Source organism: Pristiophorus japonicus, chromosome 2, assembly GCF_044704955.1.
Source record: "Pristiophorus japonicus isolate sPriJap1 chromosome 2, sPriJap1.hap1, whole genome shotgun sequence".
Taxonomy (NCBI): domain Eukaryota; kingdom Metazoa; phylum Chordata; class Chondrichthyes; family Pristiophoridae; genus Pristiophorus; species Pristiophorus japonicus.
This window is the reverse complement of record NC_091978.1, coordinates 101,152,347-101,175,362: the sequence shown is the minus strand read 5'-3', so window position 1 is coordinate 101,175,362 and position 23,016 is coordinate 101,152,347. Positions and strand designations below refer to the sequence as shown.

At 46.7% G+C, this 23,016-nt stretch overlaps 1 protein-coding gene across 2 annotated transcripts in view; it reads right to left on the bottom strand.

Annotated features, from left to right (window-relative positions):
• slc14a2 (solute carrier family 14 member 2) overlaps positions 1-23,016 on the bottom strand; it is a 128,717-nt gene that overhangs the window by 11,800 nt on the left and 93,901 nt on the right. For both annotated transcript variants that reach the window (XM_070868420.1, XM_070868419.1), the window contains 3 exons: positions 20,134-20,281; positions 16,789-16,923; positions 725-774 (listed from right to left, as the gene is read on the bottom strand). In XM_070868420.1, the coding sequence (XP_070724521.1) occupies positions 725-774; positions 16,789-16,923; positions 20,134-20,281 (333 nt within the window). The remainder of the gene's footprint in view (positions 1-724; positions 775-16,788; positions 16,924-20,133; positions 20,282-23,016) is intronic.

Below are 23,016 nucleotides of genomic sequence, written 5' to 3'. Positions count from 1 at the left end.
TCAACTGTTTATAAAGACATAGATGATCCGATCCTATTTCAGTAGCAATCAACTTTATTTTTTTTAAAAGCTCTGAAAGTTGTCGTCACCGAAAATATTAGATAAATGTTGAAGTGCATTAAAAAGTCAGCAAACAAAAGAGAAGGCAATTTGATTCTTAGCACTTTCACCTCTGAGTCAGCTGGTTGTGGGTTCAAGCCCCATTCCAGAGACTTGAGCACATAATGTAGACTGGTACTTCAGTGCAGTACTGAGGGAGTGCTGCACTGAGGGACCACCTTTCAGATGCGATGATAAACCACAGCTCCTCTGTTCTCTCAGGTGGATGTAAAAGATCTCATGGCACTCTTCAAAGAAAAGCATGGACATTTTCCTTGTGTCCTTCCAACATTTATTCCTTAACCTACACCACTAAAACAGATTATCTGGTCAATTATCTAATTCCTGTTCGTGGGATCTTGCCGTGCACAAATTGGCTGCTGCGTTTCTTACATTACAACAGTGACTACATTTCAAAAGTATATCATAGGCTGTGAAGTGCTTTGCTACATTCTGAGGTCATGAAAGGCGCTATATAAATGCAAGTTTGTTTTTCCTCTTTTTTATCTGTAACCAAAACCTGTGCATTTAGTAAAATTGCGGTTAATTCCATACTAAGTTTATGCCAAACACTACTTTCATTTTAAATGCATCTAAATTTTGACAATTAATGGTAGTGACTTACCACAGACATTATGTTCATTAGTGCTTCTCCTAAGTAAGCGCAGAAAATTGCTATGGGAAAGATAGAAAAACAATGTGTTTAGTAAACGTGAGAAACATTGGTTAGCTTTGTATTTAATTAAATTATGATAAATGCTTATCTACTGCCCATTAGTCTTTAGGTTGAAACATATTGCGACCTTGATTTAAAGAAAAGGGAATTTGAGGGTCAGGGTGGGGATTAACCAAAGGCATAATCTGATTTTGAAGAGCTTTTGAAAGCATGGAAGCAGGGACACATTGACTGAAACACAAGCCTCCAATGGTGGAGCAGCACTTGAGGGTGAAGTAGTACAGGCAACTCTCGATTATCCATGGCCCTCAGGGATCGGGCTATTCCGGGTAAACGATTTTGCCATTAGGGCGAGTGCATGTACTTGCTGAGAATGTTTGGGTCCCAAATTTATACAGTACTTTGATGCTTTTCTGTTTCTGTGCACTCCAGGATGGAATTGTTCACCTATTCATTCTAATATAAAGTGAAGAGACCCATGTTATACTGTGTCTACTTTTTCTTAAAATGGCCAGTCTAAAGCCTTCAATCGCTGGAGGTCGAATGAGACTCGGCTTTACTTACCCCTGAGACAGCACCCTCAGTGGTACTCCAGTCTGCATAAGAGCACATTCACCAAGATCAGAAAACGGAAAGACGGCAGGGAAGGGAGGAAGAGTTGGATAAATCTTTTGCCCCTCTGAACTTGCTTCCAGCATGATGATCTGGACAGTGCCCTAAAAGAGCGGGGTTGGGAGCAATGCCTTCGATCTGATAACATGAGAATGGGTCGCTGTATGAGCGGACAGACTGTCCAAGTCTGTTAATTTGATTGCTCTACAAGGATTCCTTTAAGGTCGAGACAGCATTAAGCTTTATTATAAAAGAAAGCCCTTCCTCTGTGTGTAGTGATAATGCTGTGTGTCAGCGCAGGACTGTGTGTGGAGTGGGTTTAATGGTCATGTGCAACTGTACACGGGACAGAATCACAGTTTTTAAAAGTGCCATTGCAGCGGGTTCTCCGTTAGATCCATGTACGGATAATTGAGAGTTGCCTGTAATTTGGAGTTGAAGGAATGAAAGATGTGAGTGAGGACATACTGCTGGAGAAAATTTCCCAAATACGGTTCGGGATTTGAAGATAAAGATGGGAAACGGCCAGCCGATTCACTGGGGTAAGAGGAACCAGCGGAGCTGGGCAAGAATGGGGTTTGGGTGTGCAAAACTTTGTACGTGAGAGGATTTGGGCCACAGCGTTCTGAATCAGTTGGGGTTTGTGAGGTGTGGCCGCAGAATACCCAAAAAGGAGATCATTAGAGAAATTAATCCTCTGAGGAATAAAGACCTAGATGGATATTTCAGCACTGGAGAGGTGAGGTAGGTATGTAATATTCTGGAGGTGGGAGAAGATGGTTCTGGCGATGGGGCAGATCTGGGGTAGAAAGCTCAGTTCATGTTTGATGACACTATCAGTGGGCTTAGCTCAACCTGACTGAGCAGCCAGTGAGGTAGATGGTCTCAATGGCAGAAGCATGATGACAGTGTAGAGCATGGCCACAGTTTTGCAGATACTGAGCTGTAGGACATTATGACTCATCCAGCACATTATGTTGGTCAGACCGTCAGATAGCACAGATCTGAACCCAAAGGCGCTGATGGACAGGTTGACAGGTTGATGGGTGCCATCAGTGTACATGTAGTAATTGAGCCTGTGCTTGTCAATGATGTTGCTGAGGGGCAGCATGTAAATGATGAATATGAGGATATCAAGGAGGGATGCAGAAAAGTTGACTGTACAAGCATGTGAGGAAAAATGATTTGAGGACATGTTGGCCACGAAATTCAGCTCTGTAGCGCCCAGTGTTTCGGGGTTAGGGCTGCCGTTTTGTGTCCAAAATAGCATCCGCACCATGTGCACACACTTCTGGTGCAGGCTGCGCTGGATACCATTTCGGTGAGGTCCTTAGTGCAGGCGCTGGGAGCATGCGCTGGAATTACGCAAAGTAAGCAGATCATGGCGTCAGTCAGCATGTAATGCTGTAACACTGATTGCACGCCAGCACTGCCATTTTCAATCTCAACACTCCAGCTAACACCCTCTCTTAGAGATGCACAGTTGAACATGTGTTCAGCAGCAGGAGGGACCCCAGCAGGGCTATTTAAAGGGATCATCCACGACTTTCAAGTTAGTTGCAGAATTATTTCTATTGTCTGTTGATGAGTTTGTGGAAGTGCTTGGAGGTTTGTTGTCTTATTTGAAGTTGCTGAAGTGACCAGGGAATGGTGTGGTGGGTTACTTCAAGGCATCTGCTCAGACCAGTTGTTCCTAGACATGGGTGCAGTAGTTTGTATCCCCCTTGGCCTGCAGTATGACAGGGAGAATGAGCATAAGCAACAAAGTGGAGGACAAGCTGCTCAAAGAGGGAAGAAGAGGAGGGGGAAGAGGAGCAGGAAGGGAGCCTCTTTCTGGCTTGGCTGTCTGTGATCGACTCATCTGACTGCGGTACCAGTAACCGCAACCCCAATTCCCCATTCAGCAACAGTTCCACACCTTACTTTCTGTTATGTATGTAAACATTGTAACTGTGTAAGACTTGCCACCAGGGGGCGCAATTGTTGGAGGCCCAAGGGTCACCTGCACACCTCGTGCAAGGGAGTATAAAAGGTTGTCTGCCATGCTGCTTAGGCACTCTGGAGTTGTATTAAAGAGACTAAGGTCACATCAGTTTTAGCTCACAGTACTCAGTCTTGTGGAGTTCTTCCATACTTAACAATTGGCGACGAGTAACAAATTATGAACTTTCACTTGGTCATGGCTGCCATTGGTATTTTAGAGAGTTTTGTAGAGGTGATGATTGGGAAGCCTTTATTGAGCGTCTCGACCAGTACTTTGTGGCCAATGAGCTGAATGGGGGCGATAAGGCTATCAAGCGCAGGGCGATTCTCCTCACCGTGTGTGGGTCCACAATATACGGCCTCATCAAGAATCTGCTAGCACCGGAGAAACCAGCGGAGAAGACATATACAGAGTTGTGTACGCTGGTTCGGAACCATCTCAAGCCGAAGGAGAGAGTCTTAATGGCCAAGTATCGCTTCTGCACACACTACCACCGCTCCGAGGGCCAGGACGTGGCGAGTTATGTTGCTGACCTGAGATGCCCTGCGGGAACTTGCGAATTTGCTAGATTTTTGAGGGAAATGCTGTGGGACATTTTTGTGCTCGACATCGGCCACAAGGGCATTCTTCGCAAGCTGCTGTCCGCCGAATCTCTAGACCTGAGCAAGGCCATCACGATAGCCCAGGCATTCATATCCACGAGCGATAATACCAGACAGATATCTTCCCAGCATCGAAACTCACCGGCAAGTACTGTGCATAAAATAAAGTCGCTAACAGGCAGAACTGCATATGGCAGGGCCTACATGTCTGCAACTGCAAGACCTAGGATGACTCAGAGTCTGCCATTGGGCATGAATGCAAATCCATTAGCACCATCTTGGCGCTGCGGGGTTAATCATCGAGCCCATCAATGTCGTTTCAAGCACTACGTGTGCAAAGGCTGTGAAACATAGAAACATAGAAACATAGAAAATAGGTGCAGGAGTAGGCCATTTGGCCCTTCTAGCCTGCACCGCCATTCAATGAGTTCATGGCTGAACATGCAAACTCAGTACCCCCTTCCCGCTTTCTTGCCATACCCCTTGATCCCCCTAGTAGTAAGGACTTCATCTAACTCCCTTTTGAATATATTTAGTGAATTGGCCTCAACAACTTTCTGTGGTAGAGAATTCCACAGGTTCACCACTCTCTGGGTGAAGAAGTTTCTCCTCATCTCGGTCCTAAATGGCTTACCCCTTATCCTTAGACTGTGACCCCTGGTTCTGGGCTTCCCCAACATTGGGAACATTCTTCCTGCATCTAACCTGTCTAAACCCTGCAGTCCCACCATCCCGGGAATCAGTCTGGTGAACCTTCGCTGCACTCACTCAATAGCAAGAATGTCCTTCCTCAAGTTAGGAGACCAAAACTGTACACAATACTCCAGGTGTGGCCTCACCAAGGCCCTGTACAACTGTAGCAACACCTCCCTGCCCCTGTACTCAAATCCCCTCGCTATGAAGGCCAACATGCCATTTGCTTTCTTAACCGCCTGCTGTACCTGCATGCCAACCTTCAATGACTGATATACCATGACACCCAGGTCTCGTTGCACCTCCCCTTTTCCTAATCTGTCACCATTCAGATAATAGTCTGTCTCTCTGTTTTTACCACCAAAGTGGATAACCTCACATTTATCCACATTATACTTCATCTGCCATGCATTTGCCCACTCACCTAACCTATCCAAGTCACTCTGCAGCCTCATAGCATCCTCCTCGCAGTTCACACTACCACCCAACTTAGTGTCATCTGCAAATTTGGAGATACTACATTTAATCCCCTCATCTAAATCATTAATGTACAGTGTAAACAGCTGGGGCCCCAGCACAGAACCTTGCGGTACCCCACTAGTCACCGCCTGCCATTCTGAAAAGTATCCATTTACTCCTACTCTTTGCTTCCTGTCTGACAACCAGTTCTCAATCCACATCAGCACACTACCCCCAATCCCATGTGCTTTAACTTTGCACATTAATCTCTTGTGTGGGACCTTGTCGAAAGCCTTCTGAAAGTCCAAATAAACCACATCAACTGGTTCTCCCTTGTCCACTCTACTGGAAACATCCTCAAAAAATTCCAGAAGATTTGTCAAGCATGATTTCCCTTTCACAAATCCATGCTGACTTGGACCTATCATGTCACCTCTTTCCAAATGCGCTGCTATGACATCCTTACTAATTGATTCCATCATTGATTCCAACAATGGGGCACCTCCAGCGAATCTGCAAGAGTGCTGCGACTCACCAAGTGGCAGAGTGGGCAGAGGATGATTGATCCGGCATGGATCACGCAGAACAAACAAGAGAGGTAACTCAACCCGAGGAAGAAGTATGTGGGATACACACCTTCACCACCAAAAGCCCTCCTATCATGCTGAAAGTCAAATTGAACATTATTCCGGTATCAATGGAGTTGGTTACGGGGGCGAGTCAGTCAATTATGAGCCAGAAAGCTTTTGAGAAACTGTGGGGCAACAAGGCACAAAAGCCCAAACTGAGCCCGATTCAGACAAAGCTGCGCACCTACACCAAAAAGCTCATACCAGTTATTGGCAGTGCGGCAGTTAAGGTATCGTACAATGGAGCTGTGCATGACCTATCATTGTGGATTGTACCAGGCGATGGCCCAACGCTATTCGGCAGTAGTTGGCTGGGAAAGATTCGATGGAACTGGGATGACATCAAAGTACTATCTTCAGTGGATGATGCCTCGTGCGCCCAAGTGCTGAGCAAGTTTCCGTCGCTATTTGAACCAGGCATCGGCAACTTCACAGGCGTCAAGGTGCAGATCCATCTAGTCCCCGATGCAAGGCTCGAGCGGTTCCATATATGATGAGGGAGAAAGTCGAGATCGAACTGGACAGACTTCAATGGGAGGGAATCATATCGCCAGTCGAGTTCAATGAGTGGGCCAGTCCAATTGTTCCGGTGTTGAAAAGCAATGGCACGGTCAGAATCTGCGGAGTCTACAAGGTAACGATCAACCGAGTCTCGTTACAAGACAAGTACCTGCTACCCAAGGCTGATGACCTGTTCGCAATGTTAGTGGGGGGGAAGTCGTTCACCAAGTTGGACCTAACCTCTGCATGCATGACACAGGAGTTGGATGAATCTTCGAAAAGATTGACGTGCATCAACACGCACAAAGGACTGTTTATATACCACATGTGCCCTTTTGGGATTCGCTCGGCTGCTGCCATCTTCCAGAGGAACATGGAGAGTCTGCTGAAATTGGTTCCGTGCACCATTGTGTTTCAAGACGACATCCTGATCACCGGTCGTGATACCATCGAACACCTGCACAACCTGGACGAGGTTCTAAGTCGACTCGACAGAGTGGGACTCAGGCTGAAATGCTCCAAGTTTGTTTTCCTGGCGCCAGAGGTTGAATTTTTGGGGAGAAAGATTGCGGCAGACAGCATCAGACCCACAGACTCAAAGACAGAGACCATCAAGAATGCACCCAGACCACAGAATGTGATGGAGCTGCGTTCGTTCCTGGGACTCCTCAACTATTTTGGTAACTTTTTACCCGGGTTAAGCACTTTGCTGGAACCGTTGCACATGTTGCTACGTAAGGGTGATGACTGGGTTTGGGGTAAATCTCAAGAGACAGCCTTTGAGAATGCCAGAAACCTACTTTGTTCTAATAAGTTACTTGTACTGTATGATCCATGTAAACGATATAGTGCTAGCTTGTGATGCATCTTCATACGGGGTCGGCTGTGTGTTACAGCAAACCAATGTATCGCGCAAACTTCAACCGGTTGCATACGTATCTAGAAGTCTGTTTAAGGCTGAAAGAGCCTACATTATGGTCGAGAAAGAGGCATTAGCATGTTTATATGGGGTTAAGAAAATGTACCAATACCTATTTGGACTTCGGTTGGAGCTTGAAACTGACCACAAACCGTTCATTTCGCTATTTTCAGAAAGCAAAGGTATAAACACCAATGCTTCGTCCCGCATCCAAAGATGGGCACGAACATTGTCCGCCTGTGACGATGTTATCCGCCACAGACCAGGCACGGAGAACTGTGCTGATGCCCTCAGTCAGCTACCATTGCCCACTACCGGGGTGGAAATGACGCAGCCCGCAGACTTGCTTCTGGTCATGGACGCTTTTGAGAGCGAGGGGTCACCCGTCACTGCTCACCAGATCAGGACCTGGACCAGCCAGCATCCTGTGCTATCACTTGTAAAAAGTTGCGTCTTCAATGGGAACTCCCGGGGGAATGCAAGATGAAATTAAGCTGTTTCACCAACGCAAAGATGAAATGTCCATCCAGTCGGATTGTCTCTTATGGGGTAATCACGTGGTTTTGTCAAAAAAATGGCAGGGAAATGTTTATACGTGACCTACACAATACCCACCCAGGCATAGTCATGATGAAGGCTATAGCCAGGTCGCATGTTTGGTGGCCCGGCATTGACTCGGACTTAGAGTCATGCGTACACCAGTGCAACACGCGCTCGCAATTGAGCAATGCACCAAGGGAGGCTCCATTGAGTCTGTGGTCATGGCCCTTCAAACCTTGGTCCAGGATCCACGTAGATTTTGCTGGCCCCTTTCTCGGAAAGATGTTTTTAGTTATAGTGGACGCTTACTCTAAATGGATTGAATGCGTAATCATGTCATTCAGCACATCCACTGCCACCATTGAAAGCCTCCGGGCTATGTTCTCCACCCATGGCTTGCCCGACGTCCTCGTCAGTGACAATGGACCGTGTTTCACCAGCTCGGAATTCAACGAGTTTATGACCCGCAATGGCATCAAGCATGTCAGGTCTGCCCCGTTTAAGCCCGCGTCTAACGGTCAAGTGGAATGGGCAGTCCAAACTATCAAGCAGAGCTTGAAATGTGTGACGGAAGGCTCCTTGCAGACCCGCTTATCTCGGGTTCTGCTCAGCTAACGGACGCAACCCCAATCGCTCACTGGGGTTCCCCCTGCAGAATTGTTAATGAAGAGAGCACTCAAAACCAGGCTCTCCCTCGTCCACCCGCATCTAAATGATCATGTGGCAACCCGGCGTCACCGGCAAAACATGTACCACGGTCGCGTGGCTGTATCGCGTGACATTGATGTTAACGACCCTGTGTTTGTCCTTATTTACAGTCATGGTCCTAAATGGGTCACTGGCACTGTCTTGGCCAAGGCGGGGAATAGTGTTTATAGTCAAACTAGTGAATGGACAAATGTGCAGAAAGCATTTGGATCAGACCAAACTACGGTTCACCGACAACCAGGAACAACCTGAGGAGGACATCACCATCATCGATCCACCAACACACACCCAACCAGCAATCGACCTCACTGTCAATCAAGATGATGAACCCACCATTCCCAACAGTCCTGTCAGACCAGTCGCGCCGCAGTGCAGCAATGGTCCGACCAACTCACCCATGCCAGAGTTTGAACTCAGACGATCAACCAGGGAGCATAGGGCCCCGGATTGTCTCAACTTGTAAATTATTTCTATCAAAGGCTTTGGGGGGGGGGCGGGGAGTGATGTTATGTATGTAAACATTGTAACTGTGTAAGACTAGCCATCAGGGGGCGCAACTGTTGGAGGCCAAAGGGTCACCTGCACACCTCGTGCAAGGAAGTATAAAAGGTTGTTTGCCATGCTGCTTAGACATTCTGGAGTTGTATTAAAGAGACTAAAGTCACATCAGTTTTAGCTCACAGTACTCAGTCTTGTGGAGTTCTTCCATCTTACTTTCTCTTTGTTACTGACCAGCACAGCGTCCTCTTTGCCACAATGCTACAATACAAACCACCACAAGCAAACATTCCAAACCAAATTTATAAATCAAACCATCAAATATTACATACCAAAGTCAACTAATCACCCTTGTGCATTCCCTTAGTACCTGCCTTCCGTGTCATAGTGCTCCTACACAGTGCTACCCCAGTGCTGCAGCCATGGCTGGTGCAAGGCTGCTGACCTTCAGTGGAGGAGACTGCAGACGATCTCCAAGGATGACCTCGAGTAGCTCTGGGCTTAGAAGGCCCGGCTTCGGACTGCACCATCTTGGCAGCAGTCTGGGCTGGTTGGCTGACAGGCAACAGCAAGGGCCCTGGCAGAGTGGCAGTGGTGGGAGGATGATTGCTGTCATCCTGAGAAAGGACAGCAGTTTTGTGCTCCACAGAGCCACTGCCACTCCCCTGGGGCGGCGCCTCATCAATCCTAGTAATCTGTTGGAGGGCAGATTTCTGGACTGCAGTGACACCCTGCATGCCCCTTTCAACACTGGCAAGCCACGTGGCAGCAAGCTGAGTTTCTAGGACAGAAGTCTGAGCTTCCACTGCAGTACCCAGACACTGGGTGGCTTTTGCTTGTGCTTCAATGGAAGCTGAGACATCGGCTATCGGATGCTGCATTACGGTTAGATCCACAAGTGCGCTAATGGGATTGGCCATCACTGCCATGCTGGAAATCACGGGCTCCAAGCTCTGCTCGAAGCCCAGCGCAAGGTTAGATGAAATAAACATAGTGAGAGAGGAAGTATTAAGGGGCTTAGCAGCTTTGAAAGTGGATAAATCTCCAGACTGGAATAAAATGTATCCCAAGCAGTCAAGAGAAGCAAAAGAGGAAATAGTAGAGGTTCTGACTATCATTTTCCAATCCTCTCTGGATACAGGTGTGGTGCCGGAGGAATGGAGGACTGTTAACATATTTTTGTCTAAAAAGGGAGAAAGGGATAGACCTTTCAGGCCAGTCAAGCTAACCTCGGTGGTGGGAAAAGCATTGGAAAAAATTCCGAGGGACAGAATAGAAAGACATGGATTAATCAAAGACAGTCAGTACGGATTTGTTAAAGTCATGTCTGACTAACTTAATTGAATTTTTTGAGGACGTAACAAAAAAGGTCATAGAACCATAGAGAATCATAGAAATTTACAGCATGGAAGGAGGTCATTTCGGTCCATCATGTCCGCACTATCCAGCCTGATCCCACTTTCCAGCTCTTGGTCTGTAGCCCTGAATTTTAAAAATGTGGTGAAGCTGTCTGACTCTACCATCTTTTCTGGCAGTGAGTTCCAGATCCCCACCATCCTCTGGGTGAATACATTTCCCCTTATATCTCCTCTAAACCTCCCCCCAATTACTTTAAATCTATTCCCCCTGGTTGTTGACCCCTCTGCCAAGGGAAACAGGTCCTTCCTATCCACTCCATCCAGGCTCCTCATAATGTTATACACCTCAAACAGGTTTCCCCTCAGCCTCCTCTGTTCCAAAGAAAACAGACCCAGCATCTCCAATCTTTCCTCACATCCAAAATTCTTCAGTACAGGCAACATTCTTGTAAATCTCCACTTTACCCTTTCCACTGCAATCAGATCTTTCCTGTAATGTGGTGACCAGAATTGCACACAGTACTCCAGCTGCGGCCTAACCAGTGTTTTATACAGTTCAAGCATAACGTCCTTGCTCTTGTATTCCATGCCTCGACTAATAAAAGCAAGTATTCCATATGCTGCCTTCACCACCTTATCTACCTGGCCTGCTACCTTCACGGATCAGCACATTGATATCTTCCTGCATTCCGCAGCTTTCTTCTTCATTATCAATCAAGCAGGCTATTTTAGTATCATCTGCAAACTTCTTAATCATACCCCCAACATTCAAGTCCAAGTCATTGATATATATATACCACAAAAAACAAGGGACCCAGCACTGAGCCCTGCGAAACCCCGCTCGATGAGGGTTGTGCATTTGATGTAGTGTATATGGATTTTAGCAAGGTTTTTGATGTCCCACATGGCAGACTGGTCATATAAGAACATATGAACAGATGAAATAGGAGCAGTAGTAGTCCATATGGCCCCTCGATCATGCTCCGCCATTTAATACGATCATGGCTGATCCGATCATGGACTCAGGTCCACTTCCCCGCCCGCTCCCCATAACCCCTTATTCTCTTGTCGATTACGAAACTGTCTACCTGTCTTAAATTTATTCAATGACCCAGTTTCAACAGCTCTCTGAGGCAGCGAATTCCACAGATTTACATCTCTCTGAGAGAAGAAATCCCTCCATTATACTCCATCTGCCAAATTTTTGCCCACTCACTTAGCCTGTCTATGTCCTTTTGCAGGTTTTTTGTGTCCTCCTCACCCATTGCTTTTCCTCCCATCTTTGTATCATCAGCAAATTTGGCTACGTGACACTCGGTCCCTTCATCCAAGTCGTTAATATAGATTGTAAATAGTTGGGGTCCCAGCACTGATCCCTGTGGCACCCCACTAATTACTGATTGCCAATCCGAGAATGAACCATTTATCCCGACTCTCTGTTTTATGTTAGTTAGTCAATCCTCTATCCATGCTAATATATTACCCCCGACACCGTGAACTTTTATCTTGTGAAGTAACCTTTTATGTGGCACCTTGTCAAATGCCTTCTGGAAGACAAAATACACCACATCCACTGGTTCCCCTTTATCCACCCCGTTCGCTACATCCTCAAAAGAATTCCAGCAAATTTGTCAAACATGACTTCCCCTTCATAAATCCATGCTGACTCTGCCTGACTGAATTATGCTTTTCCAAATGTCCTGCTACTGCTTCTTTAATAATGGACACCAACATTTTCCCAACCACAGATGTTAGGCTAACTGGTCTATAGTTTCCTGCTTTTTGTCTGCCTCCTTTTTTAAATAGGGGTGTTACATTTGCAGTTTTCCAATCTGTTTTTATATTTCATGCTAGTTTACTTTCATAGTCTATCTTTCCTTTCTTAATAATTTTTTAGTCATTCTTTGCTGGCTTTTAAAAGCTTCCCAATCTTCTGTCCTCCCACTAGTTTTGGCCACTTTGTATGCCCTTGTTTTTAATTGGATACCATTCTTTATTTCTTTAGTTAGCCACGGATGGCTATCTTTTCTTTTACACCCTTTCCTTCTCACTGGAATATATTTTTCTTAAGATTTATGAAATATTGATCGACGGATGTTTTTGTGACTTGAAAGCTGTCACCAGTGCGGTTCCTCAGGGCTCAGTACTAGATCACTTGCTTTTTGTGGTATACCTCAATGATTTAGATTTGAATGTAGGGGGCATGCTTAAGAAGTTTGAAGATGGTACAAAAATTGGCTGTGTGGTTGATAGTGAGAACGAAAGCTATAGATATCAATGAACTGGTCAGCTGGGCAGAAACATGGCAAATGGAATTTAATCTGGAGAAGTGTGAGGTAATGCATTAGGGGAGGGCTAACAAGGCAAGGGGTACACAATAAATGATAGGACACTGAGAAGCGTAGAGGAACAGAGGGACATTGGATTGCATGTCCACAGATCCTTGAAGGTAGCAGGACAGGTCGATAAGGTGGTCAAGAAGGCATATAGGATACTTTCCTTTATTAGCCGAGGCATAGAATATAAGAGCAGGGAGGTTATGCTTGAACTGTATAAAACACTAGGTAGGCGACAGCTAGAGTACTGTGTATAGTTATAGTCACTACATTACAGGAAAGATGTGATTGCACGAAAAAGGGTACAGAGGAGATTTACAAGGATGTTGCCAGGACTGGAGAACGTTAGCTATGAGGAAAGATTAGATAGGCAGGGGTTATTTTCTTTGGAACAGAGGAGACTGAGGGGAGATTTGATTGAGGTATATAATACTATGAGGGGCCTAGGTAGAATAGATAGGAAGGACCTAGTTCCTCTAGCAGAGATGTCAATAACAGAGGCAGAGATTTAAAATAATTGGTAAGAGGATAGAGGGGATTTGAGGGGAAATCTTTTCACCCAGAGGGTGGTAGGGTCTGGAACTCACTGCCTGAATGGGTGGTAGAGGCAGAAATCCTCACCATATTTAAAAAGTACTTGGATATACACTTGAAGTGCCATAATCTACAAAGCTACAGACCAAGAGCTGGAAAGTGGGATTAGGCTGGATAGCTCTTTGTAGGCTGCCACTGACGCGATGGGCCGAAATAGCCTCCTTCCGCTGTAAATTTCCATGATTCTATGGGCCCAAGTTTCCACATGATTCGCGCCTGATTTTTAGGAGCAACTGGTGGAGAACGGACTATCTTAGAAATCGCAATTCTCCACATTTTTTTTTCTGCAGTTCGAGTCAGGTAGAACAGTTCTACTTTGGAACAGAATTTTTTCTTCAAAAGGGGGCGTGTCCAGCCACTGACGCCTGATTTGAAAGTTTCCACAGTGAAAACGTACTCCAAACTAAAGTAGAATGGAGCAAGTGAAGATTTTTGTAGAACTGAAAAAACCTGTTCTACACATTAAAAAAATCAGGCGCAGGTTACAAATTAGGCGTCCAGAACGAGGTGGGAGGGGGGTGTGGGGGGGGAAGGGAAGTCATTAAATTCTATAATAAATCCTTATTTATACTTATACAAATATTGTACAAATAAATCCAACCTGAATAAACATTTATAAGCAAAGAAAAGATTAAATAAACCATCTTCCTACCTGTGTGAAAGTGCTTTAGGCAGGCCTTTCGGGACCGAAGGCTGAACGGGCCGGCCCGAGACTTTGGGCAGGGCCCGTCCCCAGCACCAGATTTACAAGTAGGTGGCATTGGGTTGGGTCGGGTCGGTTCGGTTCGGTTCGGGGGGGGGGGGGGAGGGAGGGAGAGGGAGGGGGAGAGCGAGGGAGGGGGAGAGAGAGGGGGGAGGGGAGGGAGAGAGAGGGGGGGAGAGGGAGGGGGGGAGAGGGAAAGAAGAGAGAGAGAGAGGGGGGGAGGAGAGAGAGAGAGAGGGGGGGAGGAGAGAGAGAGAGAGGGGGGGGGAGAGAGAGAGAGAGAGGGAGGGAGGGAGAGAGAGAGGGGGGGGGGGAGGTCAGGTCGGATCCAGTCCGGGAGCGGGAGTCGGGTCGGGTCCAGTGGGGGGGGGGGGGGTCGGGTCGGGTCGGGGGGGGAGCGCGGGTTGGGTTGGGTCCAGTCGGGAGGGCGGGGAGCGGGAACAGGAGCGCGGGTCGGGTCGGGTCCAGTCGGGGAGGCGAGGAGCGGGAACAGGAGCGCGGGTCGGGTCGGGTCAGTCGCGGGGGGGGGTTGTGGGCATGGGTGTCGGGTCTGGTCCGGAGGCAGGGGGGGGTGAGGAGCGGGTGTCGGGTCTGGTCCGGAGGCGGGGGGGGGGGGGGCGGGGGAGGCGGGTGTCTGGTCTGGTCCGGAGGCAGGGGAGGGGGGTGTGTCGGGTCTGGTCCGGAGGCAGGGGGGTGGCGGGGAGCGAGTGTCGGGTCTGGTCGCAGGGGGGGGGGGGGGGGGAGCAGGAGCTGGCCGTGGGAGGAGCCTTATTCACGCAGCCCCGGTGAGGCCATTCAGCCAGGGCTAGGGGCTGCGTGCTTCAGGCCCCTCCCACACAGTTCGGCGCCTGGAGCTACTGCACTTGCGTGCCCACTGTAGCGCGCATGTGCAGAGGTCCCGGCACTGTTTTCAGCACAGGGACCTGGCTCCGCCCCCCCACAGCTCGTGCTGGCTGCGCCGAGGGCCAGAGGACCTGCAGGGAGGTGGAGAATACCAAGGATTTTTTTAGGTGCACTTTGTGGCGCAAAAAACGGGCGTCCAGGTCGGGACTGCGCCGTTCGAGGCGCGTGTGGAAACTTGGGCCCTATGATTCTATAGGTTGGTGCCAGATTCCTCCATGCGCCTTGTCATTGCATGCAGGCTTCCGAATGCATCATCATAGGGAGTCCCTCGAAATCGATGAAGATGTGCTTCCACTCTAAAAGTGAGTTCTCCGGCAGCTGTACAATCCAATACGGGAATTACAGTCTCTGTCACAGGTGGGGCAGACAGTGGTTGAAGGGAAGTGTGGGTGGGGAATTTGGTTTGCCGCATGCTCCTTCCACTGTCTGCGCTTGGTTTCTGCATGCTCTCAGTAATGAGACTCGAGGTGCTCAACACCCTCCCAGATGTACGAAGCACTTCATTGTGCATACCCTTCTTCTGCAGGCTGCCCCATTGAAGTCCTCATCTTAGTTCTCTGCAGCAGAACTTGTGTGAGATTGTGCCCTCCTGGGAGTCGGCACCTGCGTTCTCTTGCCTCTGCCCTGGTTGCAGGTCGCTCATACCCGGTGTCTCACCACGTGCAGATCCTACCTCTAACCTATCCTCTAAAGTACGCAGAGTGTCTGTATCTGAGCTAGTGACTGCGTGTGAAATCGATTGGTGATGTTCTGCCTTCTTCCTCTTCCAGTTCTTGCTCCTCCATCACAACCTGGCCAGGTTGCAGTTCTTGGCTATCTGAAAGGCGAAAGGCACAAGGGTAGGGTTGCAGTGAGGGGAGGGTGGTGGGGGGAATGGAAGAGATGCATGCTTACGCCACCTGCAGCTTATAAATCAAAAGAGATTGTGGGATGACGGGGAGGTGGGATGTGAGGAGCATGATTAAGTATGAAGATACTATCATCTTTGACTGTTTCAGCCCCATCGCTGGCCACGGGCTCAGCGATGGCTGCTCCGATAATCTCCAGCACCATCTCCTCCAAAGTGGTTCGGTCATGCAAGCACGCCTTTCTCCTTGTGGGTAACCCCTACTGCTTCCGGTTATGAGCCATCTTCTCCTGCAAGAGAGAGGGAAGTGTGTCAGTGAGTGTGGTGCAAAGTGTTTGGGTGAGGTGCCTGTCATGGTTGAATAGCTGCAGTGTGTGCGAGCTGTGAGATGTGGGTGTGAGGCTTGCAGCAGTGCTAAGTGTGTGAGGATGAGGTGAAGCTACGAATGTGAGGTATGACGTGATTGATAGAGATTGTCGGTAGGTGAGTGAAGTGGGTGGAGGGGATTCATTCAACAGTGTCTGACCCTAGTGTTTCAGTTGTAAGGATATGGCATTTGAAGATGAATTCACTGACCTTGACCCTGACACATGTAAGGCCATTAAACTTCTTGTGGCACTGCACCCAGATCCTCGGGGTTACACTGCTGGCATTGATCTTCTCCCATTGTCTTCTCGCAGTTTGTCTGGCGGGCCTTCTGGCAACCTATGGATAGAGGATGACTCTCCTCCTGTCCACCTCCTGCACCAAGGCTTCAAGTGCTGTGTCAGAAAATATTGGGGTTACGTGTTGCCTGCATCGGACTCGACGGGTGCGGCTAATCATGCATCATGCTACCCGCGCCTGTTTTCGGGGGCTATCGAATTTAGCCCCCGCTGTGTGTAGGTTTGTGACAGGTTGGTGTGTAACCTTAATAGCATTGTACCATAAAGATGGACCATGGAAGAGAAAGGGTGGAAGATATTGGTCAAAAGTGTAATGAGAAATTGGCTGGAAGGGTGATCTGGTTTTCTTCAAGGACTACTTCTCCCTTTACTCATGTTCAACCTTTATTTTGCACTGAAACAATTTTAATACTCTGACAACAAATATTCATATAGTGCTGACAAAGATTTTTTTCTACTTACAGCATATTATTGCCAAGAGGTGAGTCTGCCATGTCAGGGCATAGAACATTCCTCCCACTGCAGTGCAGGCCAGGACACAGTTGTAGCTCCATAATCCATCATAGATTTTCTGGAATGGTGAAGCCAGGGATAATCCTGTAAGGCAAATTGATAAACAGAATAAAATATGTAACTTCTTATCCCCTTACTGGTTGCTGTTTCAGTACAACTATGTCTAATGTATTAGATCACTTAACACACAAAACTGACTGACTTATTAAATATTCAAGTTAACGCAATGAACAATTGAAACAAATAGTAGGATCTAAGTTTAATGTCAGTAATCAAGCCAAGAAATGTCCAGAGGTTAACCAACAACCTAAAAGGACAAACCTCCATGTAGTGATTGCACCCTTTAAATAACGCTGCTGAAAGGTTCTTCCTGCCTGTTAGTGCCGTGAGATGCTTAGTGAGTTTATCACAGGGCGAGGCAGGCACTGGGGCAGACCAATATCTCAAAAGGGTCCTACAAAAAGCATAAGATGCTTATTTAAATGCTTTACACACTTCTGACAGGTGCCCTGGACGCTTATAGAGAAGCCTGATCCAAGGAATGAGCGCACACACACCACTCGCTATGTTGGATGCTTAGGGGCCTGTTTTGTGCCTGAAAAACAGCGTGGCACTATTCATGCCTTCAATCACATTTTATTTTGCCAAATAATAGGAACTTGAAACATACAAATATTAACTTGTGTCAACGTTTTGGTTGCTGGCTCATATCCACCTGAAATTGAATTATAGATATGATAGCATAGTACTTGTGTTATTGGACTAATAATCCAGAGAACATTAGTTCAAATCCTACCATGGCAATTTGAGGATCTAACTTCATTGCAAAACAAATCCAGATATAAAAAGCCAGTGTCAGTAAAAGTGACCATGAAGCTGTCAAGTTGTCGTAAAGACTCACTGGTCCCTTCGGAAAGGAAATCTGCCATTGGTCTGGCCTGTATGTCCCAGTCCCACACTAATGTGGTTGACTACTAACCGTTCTCTGAAATGGCTTAGCAATCACATTTTTAGGAATGGGCAATATGTCCAGCCTTGTCCAAGAAAGAATAAAAAGAAGGCAATGTTTGTTTGCATCACCAATGGGTTGGACCAGATTTATGATTGGTCCCTTTGGAGGACAAGACACACCCAACAGTTTGTCTGGAATGTGTAATTTGATCCAGTCTTGTCACCCAACCTACAGAAAGTAGAAGTTAGCTTTGTGAAGATCCTCTGTTATCTGGTGTTCTGCCATTGTAATTATAGTTGTTCTTGGCTGGTAAAATAAAAGACTTTGGGCTAAAACTGTGAGTTCGCTGGAAACCTGCCGATTACAGCGCTGGCCAAGGCTAATGGCTGCCTGCCGAGAGAGTGCAGGCAACACCGGTATTTTGGTGCTGCCTGCTAATTAACATCAGCATAGCATTGATTTTGTGGTGTGACGCGCTAACCTTCAGCAGTGAAGGCGAACGGGGAAGAAAGGAGCGAACTTGTAGGCCAAGTATGGAACAGTTACCGTACTTACTACAAAAATATTACTTGCCACCCGATGTTCATGAAATGAATACATCTGCATTCTCTGTAACACTGAGCTTTCCCCAATGTTTACTCATGCAAGTGTTCAAATGTGTAGTCATTTTGCCAGCTTTTATTGGGTCTTGCATATGCGACACAAAATTATTTGATGAATAATTAGTTATGGAATTTTGAATAAATTAATTATAATTCCTTAAAATCTTAAGCAGTGACTTGGGGTGACGTTCTGGTGACACTATCATAAAGGTAAAATAGATCTTAGAATCATAGAAATTTACAGCACAGAAGTAGGCCATTCAACCCTGTGTCTGTGCCAGTCGAAAAAGCGCTATCCAGCCTAATCCCACTTTTCAGCTCTTATTCCGTAGCTTTGTAAGTTACAGCACTTCAAGTGCATATCCACTTTTTCTCTTATATCCATGTACTTCTTAAATGTGATGAGGGTTTCTGCCTCTACCACCCTTTCAGGCAGTGAGTTCCAGACCCCCACCAACCACTAGGTGTAAAAAGCTCTACTCAACTCCTCTCTAATACTTTTACCAATTACTTTAAATCTATGCCTCTGTTATTGACCTCTCTGCTAGAGGGAAGAAATCCTTCCTATCTGCTCTATCTAGGCCCCTCATAATTTTATATACCTCAATAAGGTCTCCCCTTAGCCTCCTCTGTTCTAAAGAAAACAACCCCAGCCAATCCAATCTGTCCTCATAGCTAAAATTCTCCAGTCCAACAACACCCTCGTAAATCTCCTCTGTACCCTCTCCAGTGCAATCACATCTTTCCTGTAATGTGGTGACCAGAACTGCACACAGTACTCTAGCTGTGGCCTAACTAGTGTTTTATACTGTTCAAGCATCACCTCCCTGCTCTTGTATTCTATTCCCTGGTTAATAAAGGCAGTATTCCGTATGCCTTCTTAACCACATTATGTATCTGGCCTGCTACCTTCAGGGATCTGTGGACATGCACTCCAAGGTCCCTTTGTTCCTCTACACTTCTCAGTGTCGTACCATTTAATGTGTTTCCCATGCCTTGTTAGGTCGCCCCAAATGCATTACCTCACACTTCTCCAGATTAAATTCCATTTGCCAAACTTCTGCCCACCTGACCAGTTCATTGATAAGGTTCTGCAGTCTACAGCTTTCTTCTTCATTATCAACCACACAGCCGATTTTAGGATCATTGAAAACTTCTTAATCAACCAACTGCATTCAAATCTAAATCATTGAGATATACCACAAAAAGCAAGGGACCTAGTACTGAGCCCTGCGGAACCCCACTGGAAACAGCCTTCCAGTGACAAAAACACCCATCAACTGTTACCCTTTGCTTCCTGCCTCTGAGCCAATTTTGAATCTAATTTTCCACTTTACCCTGGATCCCATGGACTTTTACTTCTGTGACCAGTCTGCCATGTGGGACCTTATCAAATGCCTTGCTAAAATCCCTATACACTATATCAAACGTGATGCATGTGTGTATCCAACCTTCTGACACACCAGAGAGTTCACACTGGGGAGAGGCCGTTCACCTGCTCAGCATGGTTGAGGATGCGGTTCACAGTCCTGTGGCTAGATGCATGTGCATTTGGAACCTCCGCTGCGTATGTGCAGCCGGTTCCGGTGTGGGCGGGATGATGTTTAGGCTCCGCCCCCATACAATATGCAGACGCAGAAGAACGCAGATGACCCGGACAAATAATCACAGTGCAAAAGGAAACATTTCACATATAACACTTACAGGCTTTCAGCTCAGAAAGTAGTGATATAATCTTACCTGCCAATATACCCACACAGGATCCAATTGCAGCATGCAGACATATGATTGGAGATGAGATAATTAAAGCAACAAGGAAAATACCACCAGTCCAGGGATTGTTGCAGCCATACACCTGACCAACACCCACTGGGATAGATCTGATAAGCTGAATAAAAATGAAGCAAGGAGATAAGTGATTTTTAAGGAATGTGAATTTATTTCAATACGTTGTTAGTGAAGTAGACAATCAAGGCAAAACTGATGACACACTGTGGATTAGCTGCACATACCTCATATTTGCACCAATGCAGCTATTTAAAGTGCATCATATAAATAGCATTTAATTGGACAATTGGACATAGTCGACCTATTTACTGAGGCGTACGAAAGCATGGGCTTTACGCTAAATATCCATAAGACAAAGGTCCTCCACCAGCCTGTCCTTGCCGCACAGCATTGTCCCCCCAGTCATCAAGATCCACGGCATGGCCCTGAACACCGTGGACCATTCCCCATACCTCGGGACCCTCTTATCAACAAGAGCAGACATTGATGACGGGATTCAACACCGCCTCCAGTGCGCCAGTGCAGCCTTCGGCCGCCTGTGGAAAAGAGTGTTCGAAGTCCAGGCCCTCAAATCTACCACTAAGCTCATGGTCTACAGGGCTGTAGTAATACAGGCCCTCCTGTATGGCTCAGAGACATGGACCATGTACAGTAGACACCTCAAGTCGCTGGTGAAATACCACCAACGATGTCTCTGCAAGATCCTACAAATCCCCTGGGAGGACAGATGCACCAACATTAGCGTCGTCGACCAGGCTAACATCCCCAGCATTGAAGCACTGACCACACTTGATCAGCTCCGCTGGGCAGGCCACATTGTTCGCATGCCAGACACGAGACTCCCAAAGCAAGCGCTCTACTCGGAACTCCTTCACGGCAAACGAGCCAAAGGTGGGTAGAGGAAACGTTACAAGGACACCTCAAAGTCTCCCTGATAAAGTGCAACATCCCCACCGACACCTGGGAGTCCCTGGCCAAAGACCACCCTAAGTGGAGGAAGTGCATCCGGGAGGGTGCTAAGCACCTCGAGTCTCATTGCTGAGAGCATGCAGAAATCAAGCGCAGGCAGCGGAAAGAGTGTGCGGCAAATCTGTTCCACCCTCCCTTACCCTCAATGACTATCTGTCCCATCTGTGACAGGGACAGTGGCTCTCGTATTGGACTGTTTAGCCACCTAAGGACTCATTTTAAGAGTGGAAGCAAGTCTTCCTTGATTCCGAGGGACTGTCTATGATGATGATGATGGATAATTATTAACGAAAAGTTTATTTGATATGGAAATGATCACATACCTATCTACTTTTCACAAGATAAAGATTTTTTTTAAGATCAGAACAGTAATGTAGGATTCATAACTGGACCATATTGTAAATTAAGCTTCCCTTTGTACAATTAGAACAATCAGTTTGTATCACTGCAAATGAACTTCAGATCCAATTGATCCGGCCTTTTTATATTGCCAAAACCAGCTGAAAATTGTGTTTTATGTGCGTAGAAAGCAAATATTGTAAAAATTATTAATTGAATATGGTCAGTGTGTCCAATCTTTTTGTCTTTCTGGACCAGCTAGATCTTCACCACGGAGCCTTGGGTCACATACAAAGTTTAAAACCATGTTCCCATTAATCTCGATACTAACAGACTGTGCAGTTCTCGTTTAAGAATTAACCAATGATGAGGCAACTTTGCTAAAAATACCACTTACGAAACCTTCAGATGCACAAAATAGAAACAGGAAAAACCAGCAAATAAGAAACATCGGCACAAATGGGCTGAATTGCCTGGGCTACTTGGGTTGGATTGTCAGGCCTTGGAGACTGCAGTTAGTCATAGGGCTGCAGGTTGAACATTTCTGACAAATGGTTACATGTGATGTTTGGTTACAAGAAACTTCATAGGACAAATGCCTTTTAAGGCTGTTAATTATTTTCTTTAACCCTATTATGTTTTTATCTCTTATGTGCCGATAGTAATGTACAATACTTGGCTGACATTTTTGGCAAGTTGACATCAGATCTTGGATAGTGAGGTTGAAAGTTCACAGCCCTTCTGGTGCAATCCTGCAACGACTCTGGCAGGATGTGTTGGACAGGCCAAAGATTAGGCAGATCCAGATTATAATGTGATTAGGCGTACAATGCCGTTGGATGATAGAAGTTGGCCCTGCGTGGGTGTCCACCTAAAGAACAATGTAGATTTTTATAAAATGATTTTAAAGTGATCCCCTTGCAAAGGGGCTGCTGGGGCACATCTAAGTTCTTTCCTGGGAGGTTCCTGGCACCCTACCAACCCTCCCACCCCCCCGCCCCCCGAACCGTGAACTTGAGCCAAACTTTCTACACTGTCCCTTAGGATACCTGACCCTTTATGGACCTCACCTAGGATCGCCTCCCTCCACCACCCCTCCACCAAACCCACCTAAACTTATTTGTGTTGAGCTGCTTTTAAAGCCAACAGATTTTATGCCTTCTTTGATCGGTAAGCTGCTCACCGATGGTATGGAAATGAAGCCCAGCCCTGAATATTAGTGGGATCTCAGACTGGTTCCATCAGGCAGGCATTGTGTTCCTACTACCCACCTCTCACCCACTAGAATTGGACAACAACAACAACAACGTGTATCTATATAGTACCTTTAATGCAATGAAATGTCCCAAGGCGCTTCACATGAGTATTACGCAATAAAAATTTGACACCGAGACGCATAAGTAGAAATTAGCGCAGGTGACCAAAAGCTTGATCAAAGAAGTATGTTTTAAGGAGCGTCTTGAAGGAGGAAAGAGAATTAGAGAGGGGAGAGGTTTAGGCAAGGAGTTCCAGAGCTTGGGGCCAAGG